At 41.2% G+C, this 12786-nt stretch overlaps 1 protein-coding gene and 1 long non-coding RNA gene across 2 annotated transcripts in view; one reads left to right on the plus strand and one right to left on the minus strand.

Annotated features, from left to right (window-relative positions):
- Positions 1-4250, plus strand: part of antxr1b (ANTXR cell adhesion molecule 1b) — a 16381-nt gene extending 12131 nt beyond the window's left edge. Inside the window, exons 16-18 of the mRNA XM_037752810.1 lie at positions 1344-1502; positions 2774-2854; positions 3567-4250. Of these exons, the coding sequence (XP_037608738.1) occupies positions 1344-1502; positions 2774-2854; positions 3567-3944 (618 nt within the window). The 3' untranslated portion in view covers positions 3945-4250. The remainder of the gene's footprint in view (positions 1-1343; positions 1503-2773; positions 2855-3566) is intronic.
- LOC119478236 overlaps positions 1-7521 on the minus strand; it is a 14362-nt gene extending 6841 nt beyond the window's left edge. The window contains exons 1-2 of the long non-coding RNA XR_005204408.1: positions 7344-7521; positions 6844-6972 (exon numbers count right to left, since the gene is read on the minus strand). This is a non-coding gene — a long non-coding RNA (uncharacterized LOC119478236). The remainder of the gene's footprint in view (positions 1-6843; positions 6973-7343) is intronic.
- Between the last annotated feature and the right edge of the window lie 5265 nt (positions 7522-12786).

The raw sequence follows: 12786 nt of genomic DNA on the forward strand, positions 1-12786 counted from the left end.
CTGGGTTTAATTAAACTCCATGTAGACATGCCACAGACATCTGGATATGCAAGGAAAGAGTAATTTTTATATGTAAAAATAAAGCGTCAAGTTGTTGCGAAGATTGACATCATTGAGATCATTTACGACAGTCGCAGTCATTTAATGCAGAAGCAGAGGCATTGGTAAAAATGGGTTCTCCTGGAGCTGACGTGATTAAATGGTCTTGTGATCTCAAAATAACAATTTAAAAGTCAGCATGCCAACAATCTCATAATGACAATGCTAGCAGGTTTAGCAGGTACAGTGTTCCATGATCACCATCTTAGATTAGTGAGTTAGCATGCTAACATTCACTACTTAGGACTAAATGCAAAGTATAGCCAATGCTGATGGGAATGTCATTAGTTTTACAGGTATTTGGTCATAAACCAACTATTGAACAACTATTGGAAAACCTGTTGATGGAGAAAAAGTTAAAAGGTACAGTGTGTAGGATTTGGCGACATCTAGTGGTGTGGTTGCAGATATCAACCAACTGAATACACCTCCGCTCACTCCTTCCTTTACGGTAACGTGATGCGCTGAGTGCAAAACCGTGGTAACGTCGTTCGCCTCGCTCAGAGGCCATCCTACTAGACCTCTTACCATAATAACACAATGGATGTCAGACGGCGGCTGGCAATACTATGTTTTTTTACTCTGAAACTCATATTACTGCAGTTTCACAAGCGTGTCGGAGAACTATGGTGGCCTTTAGGCAACATAAAAACATGGAATGCTCTCTCTAGAGCCGGAGTTTGGTTTGTCCATTCAGGGCTATTGTAGAAACATGGCGGAGCAACATGGTGGACTCTGTGAAGAGGACCCGCTCCCTATGGAGATATGAAGGGCTCATTCTAAGCTAATGAAAACACAACAATTCTTAGTTTCGGGTGATTATACACTATTGAAAATGATATTCCATTTCTGCTAATAGATCATCCGAAATGCAACAAACACACTGGACTTTTAAGAAACAATGACAATCCATCCAATAGTTGTTTGAGATATTTCTCTAGAAACCAAAAAAGCTCATGGTAGCATGGTAGTAAAAGTCAGTTGATCACCAAAGTCAGTAGAATTCATCATCTGGTAACAATGAACTTCATGGCAATCCATCCAACAGTTCTTGAGCTATTTTGGTCTGGACTAAAATGGTGAAACATTACCAGAGCCACACTGCTAACGTGGCTAGAAATAATTGGAAACATGGCAGCCCTCTGCTTCCATAGCGAATGTAACCAAATATGATGGTTGATTTCTCATGCCTGCTATTCGTCACTGACCACAGAACAGTGCTGAAAGCTTTTGTTTCTGTTTAGGTCCGATGGGGAGATAAAGGCTCGACTGAAGAAGGAGCCAAATTGGAAAAAGCCAAAAACGCTCGAGTTGTGATGCCCGAGGAGGAGTTTGATCCACCACGGCCGTACTACAACGTGCACAAACCTGTCCGCGCGCAGAAGTGGTACTCTCCCATCAAGGTGCTCCAGTTTTTTATTGTGTTATCTATTAATTCACTCAGGACTTTCGGGATTCGGTGCATGTTAGTCTTATTTGTGCTTGATTTTGTAATTTGTAAGATGTCTGTTCATATTTTGCTTATTTTAAAGTTTTTTTAAGAGTATTAAATACTTTAACAAAAAAATCTTAGCTTAAGGTCCACTGCCTAGCTTGTTCCAGAGCTTTCAACCACATCTTATGGTCTTCCTCAGTTTGCTCAGTTGTCATAGAGACATCTAACTGTCAGCAAATCTATTTCACAGCATGAATTACATAATGTTGACATATGTAATATACAGCATGATGTAAGTTCCAGATGTTTCAAAACACAAAGACCTCTTCCTTATGATGGCGTCCATCCACCATTATCTAAAAATATTATTTGTCTGGGGAACGATGTGTGACCAGGAAATAGTTAATAAAATATGTTTCCTGACATATTAGTCAGCTGGATGGAGGGTAATAAGAACCAGACATGAACTGAGTTCACCCCTGAATATGGAATCTGTTGAGCGGGTGTTATTTCTAACTAAATACATTCTTTGTTTATCTGTCGCTCTATCATTTAAAGCTTCCTATGCAAGAATCAAAAAGAGGCATCTGGAGCACAAAGTGGAGCAGATACAGTCTGGCAGAGTCACAAATAAACAGACAAACCCTGCTTGTTATTAACACAGTTTTTAAAAGGATTGTTGTTGCTGCACTGCCCACAGATTATGTTAAAGAGGATCTATTATGCTCATTTTCAGGTGCATACGTTTATGGGGTTTCTATGTTTACGTGCTTTAATGTAATTAAAAACGCTTTATTTCTCTCATACCGGCTGTGCTGCAGCACCTCTTTTCAACCTCTGCCTGAAATACTCTGTTTGAGCTCTGAAAAGCCCAGTCTGCTCTGATTGGTCAGCTGGCCCACTCTGTTGTGATTGGTCAACCAAACCAAACTCTTTGGATTTCGCTCCAGCTCCGCTCTAACTAGCTTTATTTGAGGGTGTGCCAAACTAGCCATTAGGCAGGCATTATGCAAATGTGTTACTTGGTGACATCACCACATTACAGAAGAAAAGGCGGGACTTCAATCAAGGCATCAAGACATTTTACATGCACAAAAAAACTATATAACACACTAAAGGAAAGGGAAAACGCACAAAAGCATAATAGGACCTCTGTAATATTACGGTTGTTATCAGAGATCACTGATATGATATATTGTTTTTTTATTTGTGCTGCCATCTGTGATCATCTCTCTACAGGGCAAACTGGATGCTTTGTGTGTCTTCCTGAGGAAAGGCTATGATCGAGTGTCTGTGATGCGACCTCATCCTGGAGACAAGGTGAGACACAACGACAAGCCAGAGACAACAGAATAATGGAAAGTTGTGACTTCCTCTATGGAATGATGAAAAACAGGATCAGCTCTTTACAGCTGTAAGATAAGAACACATTCAAAACAAAGCAGTTAATAAGATTGTGACCCGGCCATGTCAACTTTTGGCAGACAGATGTGATAAAGAATTTGCCAAGAGCTCAAATTCATGACCTCTGGAAATGAGGCACAAAGGAAGTTTGGAGCAAAGGATCACGGATCAGCAAAGGATCAAATAATAGAAATCTTATCTGCAAGACATTAATTACACGTTTTCCATGGACTAAACATTTTTAAAAAGCCAAAGCTGCATCAAAGTGACTTTGAGCAACACCCTCAAGTGGCAAAGAGAGTAGACAAAAGGTAAAAGCAACTGCAGTATTGTCTGGAGGAATGCTCTCGTCTGCAGAAGTCATTTAGAGTAGATGCTCCAGCTCCCAGCGTCAGCTCGACTGGGCTGGCAGGAATGCTGTTTCCTTCCATGACACTCACTAACGGAGGAATTTCCTCTTTCCATCTGTTGAGAGCTGTACCCCTCCAAGCCTGCCAATCGCTGTGCCACTGTAATTGTTCATGGAATATCTGCAGTTTAGCTTTTCTTTTACATCTCACATTGCACAGTTCATAAACAAAACCAGCCTCAATGATCTCTGATTACTCTTTGTTCTTCTTCATTACAGGGCAAGTGCATAAACTTCACCCGCGACAAATCCTACCCTGCTCCTCGCTATCCCATCTACAACCATGACTCCATGCCCGTCTACACTTTGCCCCACAGCTACCGGCGTCGTCCGTCAGAGGGCAGCCAAGTCTTCCATCTGCCCCCTTCGCCAACTTCAACGCTCCCCCCTCTGCCGTCCACTCCTCCCCCGTCCTCCACCACCCCTCCCATGTACACGCCACCTCCAAACAGAGCCCTGCCTCCTTCCAACATGGGCTCTATCTCTGCATCCCCGTCTCCAACTGGCACCCTACCGCCTCCACCTCAGGGTCCACCCCCGTGTAGAGCGCCTCCTCCGTCACGCCCTCCTCCACGCCCCACTCATGAGGACTTCTGATGATTAAAAAAAAACACAAAAAAGGATCCAAGTTCTGCAGGATGGAAACCTGAAAGGATCCTGTTTAACTGTTTGACTGTTTAACGTTGAGGCTGCAGCCGGTGATTCAACTCAACACGCATGACGTGCCACGAACGATGACTTGAACATTTAGTGTATAGCGAGCACAGCTTTGGCTATTAAATGCTATTGGAGCTAAGCAATTTATTCATCTTTTAAGAACTTTTCTTACTAATATCAAATCAGATACATTGGTCAAGCATTGCGATGCGCTACAGAGTCGTATAAACTTGCATTTTAGCCTTTGCCTGATGTGAATCTTTTGATTCGAACGAATAGTTCACTGCTTTGCGCAGTGAAAAACTATAATCATTACTGAGTTTAAAGGGACTATTTGTAACTTTCAGAAATGCTTCTTAACAGCGACACCTGTGTCTGTCAAATCAACGAAAGTCAGCGTCGGGCTCGCGCTTGCTCGCTCTACATAGACATGAACGAGCATCGCTCAAAACAGTGAGGCGTCACACGTCAGCTAAAACCACAATATCACTCTATATTTCAGCTGCTTGGCAGTAATGTTAGCTGACCAGACGAAGGTCTCTCCATGAATCACTGCTGATACTGTGTTTGCTTCTCCTGCCTCAGCGCAGGCTTCAGCAGCGGGGCTCCGCAGCGAGAAACTCGTCACCCTCCGCCCGCAGCCGGAGTGAACAGGGAGACATCGGCACCCAGTCGGTAACGAGACGACAAGGTTTCTCTCTGCAGAGTCCCGTCCCTTCACAAGACTCGGAAAACCTCTGTTTGTCTGGTGAAGCTGCAGCATTTATTTCTGCACAAACGTCCACTGTACATTCACTAGATATTCTCAGAGCTAAACTAACTCTTCTGCAGTGTGGAGTGAGCGCGCGTTCACGTCTAGAGGTGGAGCGAGTACACGAGAATGTGCGCGCTGTCTGAGTGAAGGCAAGCAGGCAGAGGCGCGGGGACGCCAGCCACACGCGAGTGCGCATATGCGAGGGCGCATGTGTCCCGACCCGGTACATTTATACGCTTAAAACGTTACAAACAGTCCCTTTAACAGCTGAAAATCCAATGGCTCAGCAACTGCGTCATGTGTTTTATACATGCAAGACAGTGCCGTCTTGGAAAATGTATATTTTGTGAATGAATATTCATTAAATCACAGAAGTATATACAGGATGTATATTTTGATGATCTTTTTAGGTAACAGTATGGAGGGCAGTTAAAGGAATAGTTTGACATTTTGGGAAGTACATTTTTTTTGCTTTCTTGCCGAGAGTTAGATAAGAAGGTCGATACTACGGTTATGTTTATGGTAAATATAGAGCCAGCAGGTGACTTGTTTATGAAGTAAGTGACTATAATAGTTCCAGTGTGTCACTCTCCATTAAACTGCAACTTGCTGTTTTGACATTTATGTTTGTGTGTATGGACACACAAGGTTTAACTTGTTTATTGGTGAGTTTTAGAGCTGCTGGTAGGGACATTTTTTTATAACTTTTTCAGTGTGTAGACATGAGTGGTATCAATCCTCTCATCTAACTCTTAACAAGAAAGTGTATTTCGCAAAATGTCAAACTATTCCATGAAGATTTATACATTAATGTCATAAACATCTCACAAGAGTCCCCTACAGAGAGACAAGCCCAATGAATGCTAATAAGATCTAAAACCATACAGTTAGAAACCAGAGACTTTAATTTGTAAAGCTGTCTGCAAGAAGCTCTCTAAACACAGGAGTTACATATTTGGCTGACTGTAAGTAGCTATTTAAAGGGGACACACCTTTGGGACTGTCTATCAACCCACAAACTGTGAAATAAGACAACCCAGTCAGTTTTTTGTGGACTGCCTACTGCTTGATTCAACAAGCCATTCAGATTTGTCTCCCCTTCCTATGTGTCACATGCAGGATCATTAGAATATACTGCCCACAGCTTGACAACTACCTTTACAAAGGTGCACCATGTTTTTTTTGCAAGCCAATCAGAGCCGACTGTTTTTTTTTGGGAGGGGGTCTTAAAGAGACAGGCGCTAAAACGGAGCATTTCAGACAGAGGGTGAATACAGGTATATTTAGACAGACAGTATGAGAAAAATAAAGTGTTCTTTGAACATTAAAGCATGAAAACATGTTCTAGAAGAAACTAGACTTGCCACGGTAGTCTGTGTTACCGGTGTTACACAGTGGTTGGGCACACACCGATTACATTACGTACCCACCGTAATGTCGTTTTGCTTTTTTTACAGAACTAAAACCCATTTAGTTAATTTTCGTGAAGTGAAAGTGTCTGCTCTGTACGGAGTCTCAGCTCAGAGTAGCAGGTGTCATATTTCACACACACGGAACGAGAGAGAGTTGACAGACGAGACGATGGTGGAAGATTTGGTGTCGAAGCGATAAGCAAAAGCGCCTATTTGGCAATATTTCAGATTTAAACCCAATGCTAAAAGGGAACCATAACGTTAATGAGGCAATCGCCGTGAGGATGACGGAGCGGTCGCAGCCGGTGTGCGCGGCGGAGCAGCGCCGGGTGGAAACCTGCGGCCCCGCAGCGAAAACTCTACCAGAAAGGCCAGACACCCGACGTTAAAGATCAAAGTAAGCGCGCTACACATATTGACCATCATCTTTTCTCGTAAAATGTCCGGTGTAATCGGTAACACTGGTGTCATAAGTTTATTAACCGGTGGGAAAATCCCTAGGAGAAACCCAAAATAAAAGTACGAACCAGGATATGAGCACGATATGTCCCCTTTAAAGTTACGTATGGCACCGACAAGTGACCTTTGGAAAACCACATTAGACTGATTTAGCGGCCAGAATGGCAGACTGCTGTTTTTGAGTCTTGTTATTAGATGTTTGGTTATGGTTTACCTGTTCTTCTGCCCTCACTCACTCAGCGTGCATGTAGGTGCACAGCTATGCGGGTAGCTGAACACACTTCCAGTCAAGGTTGAAGACAGCAGACGGCCTTTGAGGTTTTTACTGGAGGCAATTGTGAAACTGTGAAAGCAGCATTGGAGAAACGATGAGATTCCATAAACAAGACTTGTATCAAATATGACTTCGTAACAAGGAAACTGGATTCACAAAAGTGTACACTAGTTTCATGTTTGGAAGAAACAATGTCACAGGTGAAAAAACAACACTGAGGAAGTACAACAGTAATTAATCTAACATTAGTAAACACACAGGAGTAAAAGTAAAAGATTAAAATACACAACAGCATTTGTTGAACAATTACTTCTCAGAATTAGCAATAGCAGCACATTAGCTCCGGACAGCTAGCACAGTAGCTAGCTTAATTAGCAGTAAGTAGGTCACGGAAAAACTCAATTAGGCTACATTTAATCACAAAAAGGAAGTATACTTACAGATAACGCTCCAACAGTGGTATTTAAGGAACAGATAAAAGATGTCTGTCATGCTGGCTCGCTGTCATGACTTACTGTCAGCCTACAAAGAGCCTTCAATAGAAGAGGCATCGTTAATGTTATTAGTTACACCTGTGCTTTCACTGCTATGACGAGTCTAAATGTTTGCTATGGGAATTATTTGTGAGGCATCGAGGGAATACATTTTACACTCAGAATGATCATGGGGGATAAATATAGCGTAATGCATAGTATATAGGGAGGGATTTCAGACACAGAGCAGGACTTTTATTGCTTGGTTACATCATGTAATAAACCCAACCTGAGCAGAGGTCTAATCAACAATTAAAAGCATAATGAAGCATAATTAAAAACACCTGCGTGGGTGTGCAGGGCCTTTAACTTTAAAACCAACTGATCAACTAATGGTGCCTTCAAATGAAACTTGTGAGCTTGTGTTTACAACATGGGAAGTCATGTACACGATATGCTTGGTGTTCAAGTGGTTAAGTCGTGAAGAACACGGCTGCTAAGCAACGGCAATATTAACATTAATGTTGGCGTGTAGAAGCCACAGAGGCTAACAATTTAGCAAGCTAGCAAGTGGGTAACATAATGAAGGAAATGCAAAGGCATAATGAATATCAACATTTTCCTCAGATATATTATAAAATTACGAAAAAAAACAATATATGACTAAACTTACAATATATTCACTTATTATGTACCGAAAAATGAACTTTCATGGCCTCCGCCATTTCTGACAACGTCAACAAACACGTCACAACTCTTGAACTCGAAGCTTTCAGAAATTTTCCACTTACGAGGTTGTGAATACCACAAGAGGGGGGTGTTCATATGGGCTAAACTCGCGAACACGATAAACACGACCCCATTTGAAGGCACCATTTGTCCTAACAATGAAACTAAAGGTGTTTTAAACCAGGCCCCTGGTTACGACCAGACAAGTTAAAGGTGCAGTGTGTAGGATTTGGGGGCATCTAGTGGTGAGGTTGCAGATCCCAACCAATTAAAACATCTCCCGTGTGTGTACGCAAAAACGCGAATGGCCCTCTCTAGAGCCAGTGTTTGGTTTGTCTGTTCTGGGCCACTGTAGAAACATGGCGGCCGACTCTGTGAAAGGGACCCGCTACGTATGTAGATATAAACGGCTCATTATAAGGTAACGAAAACACAACGATTCATATTTTCAGGTGATTATACACTAATGAAAACATACTTATTAAGATTAAATTCCTTTTCTGCCAACATATCCCCTAAATGTTACACACTGTTCCTTTAAAGGCCATTAAATATATTAGGATATATGAATTCACTTTACCTAAAGTATTTGCTCTAAACAGATTTAAATGGATTTTATAAATTGTAAGTTTGCTTTGATGCCTGCAATGCTTTCAGAAAGTACACAATAATAATACAAACAACAAATATAAGGCTTTACATCTTTGACAAGAGGAGTTGAGCTGCGGTTAAGATGGTTGTTGCACCTGGTAAAGATGCCCCCAGAATGTTTCCATACAAATATATTTTGGTCACCACCATTATGGAAAAACTGGAGGAATTTGCTGTGAAAAGCACATCTGGGCTGCTCTGCTTTCCTGGCTGGCACTGCAGGAAATGTACAAATGCTAGAAAGTGGCTGGATTAACAGAAGGATGAATAACGTGAATTATTTACTTTATTTATAACTCTGAACAGTTTGGAGTAAATAGTTTCCATTCTGGGTAAAATGTGTGTAGACTCTCTCTAAATAAAAAACATTTGAGAATTTGAAATTACGCAACAAGCCAAATGAGCGGCGAGTCAGCTGACTCTTTTTTCCACTCAGATCTACTAAAATAAACCCTAATATAGCTTTTCCATGTGCTTTTAGATCTTTCTTCATTTGTAAATGCTTTCACAGATGCACGCATACGGACTCGCAGACCTGTGGGCAGTGAGCTCATGGAGGCGTTTCTGAGAGGTACTGCCAGAAGCCGAGGCAGTCGGATTCAAGGCAGACAATAAAATCAAAATCCAACTATGATGCCATGGAGATCTGGAAGAGGTATTCACGCAGCTTAACACTTTACGGTTGAGATTAACAAAATGTTTACCTTCCTGTTGAAGAGCATATAACTGGAGCATAAAGATGGGGCAAGTTGAGCCCTTTGGGGTCACTTAAAAGTATTTTTTGTCTATTTTTAATCCTTTTTCCGCCTGTTTTTTAGCTTTGTTTTGGCAGTTTGTCCTTTTTACTGTCAAACATATAACACGATATTAAATTCTCACATTTCTAACAAAACAAAACCATATGAATGATCAAATCAACTTCCTTCTTGATCTTCCTTTACTAATTTTTAGACCCTCAATGTTTAGTGCCATCTGTGACATCAGTAAATAACCCCAGAGCACATGAATATGTTTCACTTTAAGGAGGATTGGAAGTGGCCTCAACTTGGCGTAGTGACACAGTCTACCTTGGCTGCATAAACAATGGCAATCACTGACGTCACACAGCTAATCAGCTCCACGGTGAAGCAACCTCACAGTGTAGCTTTACACACATCCATGAGCTAATTCACAGGAAAGCTTCAGACTTATCTATTTCCATTTACGTACACAAATCCTGACATGTTTACTCTGATGAAATCAGCTCACGACCTGGCTCGCTCTCCTCTTTTTCCAGCTCTTACTAAATCTACGCTCACATGACGTTTTACGTATTGTTGAGTAAAAACAAGCAGCTCATATTTCACACAACTCACCCTTTTCCTCCTCAAGTATGTAGAAGTTCAAGCTGCATGTTTTAGTGCTGGTTTATTGGGGGATCAGATCTGACAGACACCTGTGTTTATAGTGTTTTCCATTTTACCTCTTTATTTTCTTTAAGCTAGCATGAATAAAAATGAAGATAAACTAAAAAACTTTCCTGGAAATAGTCTACCTTTGGCTTCCCTTCCTCAGAGTCAAGGACAAAACTGCAATAGTAGCATGTGGAGCCACAACATCCTGCTGCATCTACAGTAGAATAAAGAAAAATAGGGACTCATCATCCACACAAAGTTAATCTCAGCAAGTCTATCAACACACTAGAGACATGAAACAACGTCTTCAAAACCCTGCGGCACTGTATATTGTTGTCTTCTTAATCCATTTGTGCCTACAACTGGTGTGGAAGTGTTCTCTGGGCTTGCCTATAGCACAAATGTGAAGCAATTTTCGAAAACGGTCAAACTATATCTAGTCTTTGGGCACATGATGGGACTACTGTTTTTCTATATACTCCATTATATTTTAGGAAAAACAGTAGTGCCCATACTACATACTAGTAAGAAGAAAATGTCTATCTTAGAAACTACAAGGAGCACAATCAAGTATTTGGTATCTATGAACTCATAACAAGTTAAATATCAAATATGTGCACACATACAGTATGCAGTTTAAAAAAAATCATATGGAAAACCTTTAAAGGGACTGTTTGTAACTTCTTACACGTATAAATCTACAAATCTAGCGGGTCGGGATCCCATGCTCACCCGCGTGTGCACGCTCGGTGCGTGCGCTCGCAAGTGGCTGGAGTCTCTGCTCCTCTGCCTGCCTGCCTTCACTCACACACCGCGCGCGTTCTCGCTGCCTCGCTCCACCTCTACACGTACATGCGCACACACTACACACTGCAGAAGAGTTAGTTTAGCTCTGAGAATATCTAGTGAATGTACAGTGGACGTTTGTGCAGAAATAAATGCTGCAGCTCCTCCATACCAACAGAGGTTTTCCGTGTCTTGTGAAGTGACGGGGCTCCGCAGCGAGTTACGTTATCGTCTCTAACCGGGTGCCGGTGTCTCCCTGCGGGCGCAGTCGGAGACAATAACGTTTCTCTTCCTGCTTCAGCCCCGGAGGCTGAAGCAGGAAAAGCCAGCACTAGGATCAGCAGTGATTCATGGAGAGACCTTCGTCTGGTCAGCTAACATTACTGCCAAGCAGGTGAAATATAGAGTGATATTGTGGTTTTAGCTGACGTGTGTTGCCTCACTGTTTTGAGCGATGCTCGTTCATGTCTATTTAGAGCGAGCAAGCACGAGCCCGACGCTGACTTTCGTTGACTTAACGGCCACAGGTGTCGCTGTTAACAAGCATTTCTGAAAGTTACAAACAGACCCTTTAATAAACACAATGTTTTTCGTCATTTTTCATGTGATCTAAAAATTTCAAAGATGTACTGTTAGATACTTGCCCAAAGTATGTCCGTAACAAATGTCAAGACTTTTGAAGCAATCAGAATAAATGTGGTATTTTTCCCCTATATCACACTAAATATATTTTGGGCACAAATGGGTTAAAAGCCTGGATCCCCTAATATGAAACAAGTTGGCAATGAGGCACAAGTAGAAAGGATGCCATTATGTTTACAAACCTTTAATAAAATCAGTTTAATGTTTTCACTGACAACATGTCCTAATGTCCAGTATTAATAGCCACATAATATAGAAGTATACTGTAAGCATGGTAAGGCAGCACGGTTTACAAAAAGTCCTCATCTTTGACAAAGTATGAAGCAAAAATTAGAAGCAATCAAAGAAATCTTTTCACTTTTAAGAAAAACTTACTGAAAAGTCGGCACGGTAGAGATGATGTTTTTTTTCTTGACAATCCCTTCTGACCTGTCACTTTATGCTGCAAGACATCAGTGAGTTTAAACCACAGACACGATATGTTTCATTTAAAATACCAAATAAATATAAAATACCTTTCAAGAGAACTCTAAAAGGTCCATTAACACTGGTGCAGTTTGTTGGAAAATGGCAGCACCAACCTGCGAACAATTACTAAGCAGTAAAGTAGGTAAATTGAGCTTGAAATCATTAAAGTCCAGTACAGCTCTCTAGTGACCAGCCATTTGGGATTTTGCGTAACTTTTCTTAAACTCTTTATAGAGTTAAACAGTGCTTTCACCGTAAATATGAAAGTAATAACTGCATGAATATTTTTTTGTTCTTCAACTGTGTGAAAAAATGTTTCACACTATTACATTTAATCTCCCATGATTTCTTTGGCTTAAGCAGAATATTCAGGTATCTTTTGCAGCACTTACCTGCAACCATTTTGGAACAATAACACAACTTGTATTAAAGGCACAAACCATAATCTCAATACAAACAAAAGGGTAAGCAACTAGAAAGGGCTCGAACCTGCAATCACTGCCAAATCCCCTGATTCGACTGTTGTCAGGCCATTAAGTAGGCGTTATCCGTCGCTATAAGCACCATAGATGTGGGTCATTAGAGGCCTGCTAACTTGTAAAACTGAATGAAACGTCACGTTTTGAACTCAAACAAAATGGGCTTCTTTAGGTTTAGTCAATAAAACTACAACTTCTTTAGGTTTAGGCAATAAAACTTCAACTTCTTTAGGTTTAGGCAAAATAAAAACACTTTGTTAA

The sequence above is a fragment of the Sebastes umbrosus genome, chromosome 19 (assembly GCF_015220745.1).
Source record: "Sebastes umbrosus isolate fSebUmb1 chromosome 19, fSebUmb1.pri, whole genome shotgun sequence".
Taxonomy (NCBI): Eukaryota; Metazoa; Chordata; class Actinopteri; order Perciformes; family Sebastidae; genus Sebastes; species Sebastes umbrosus.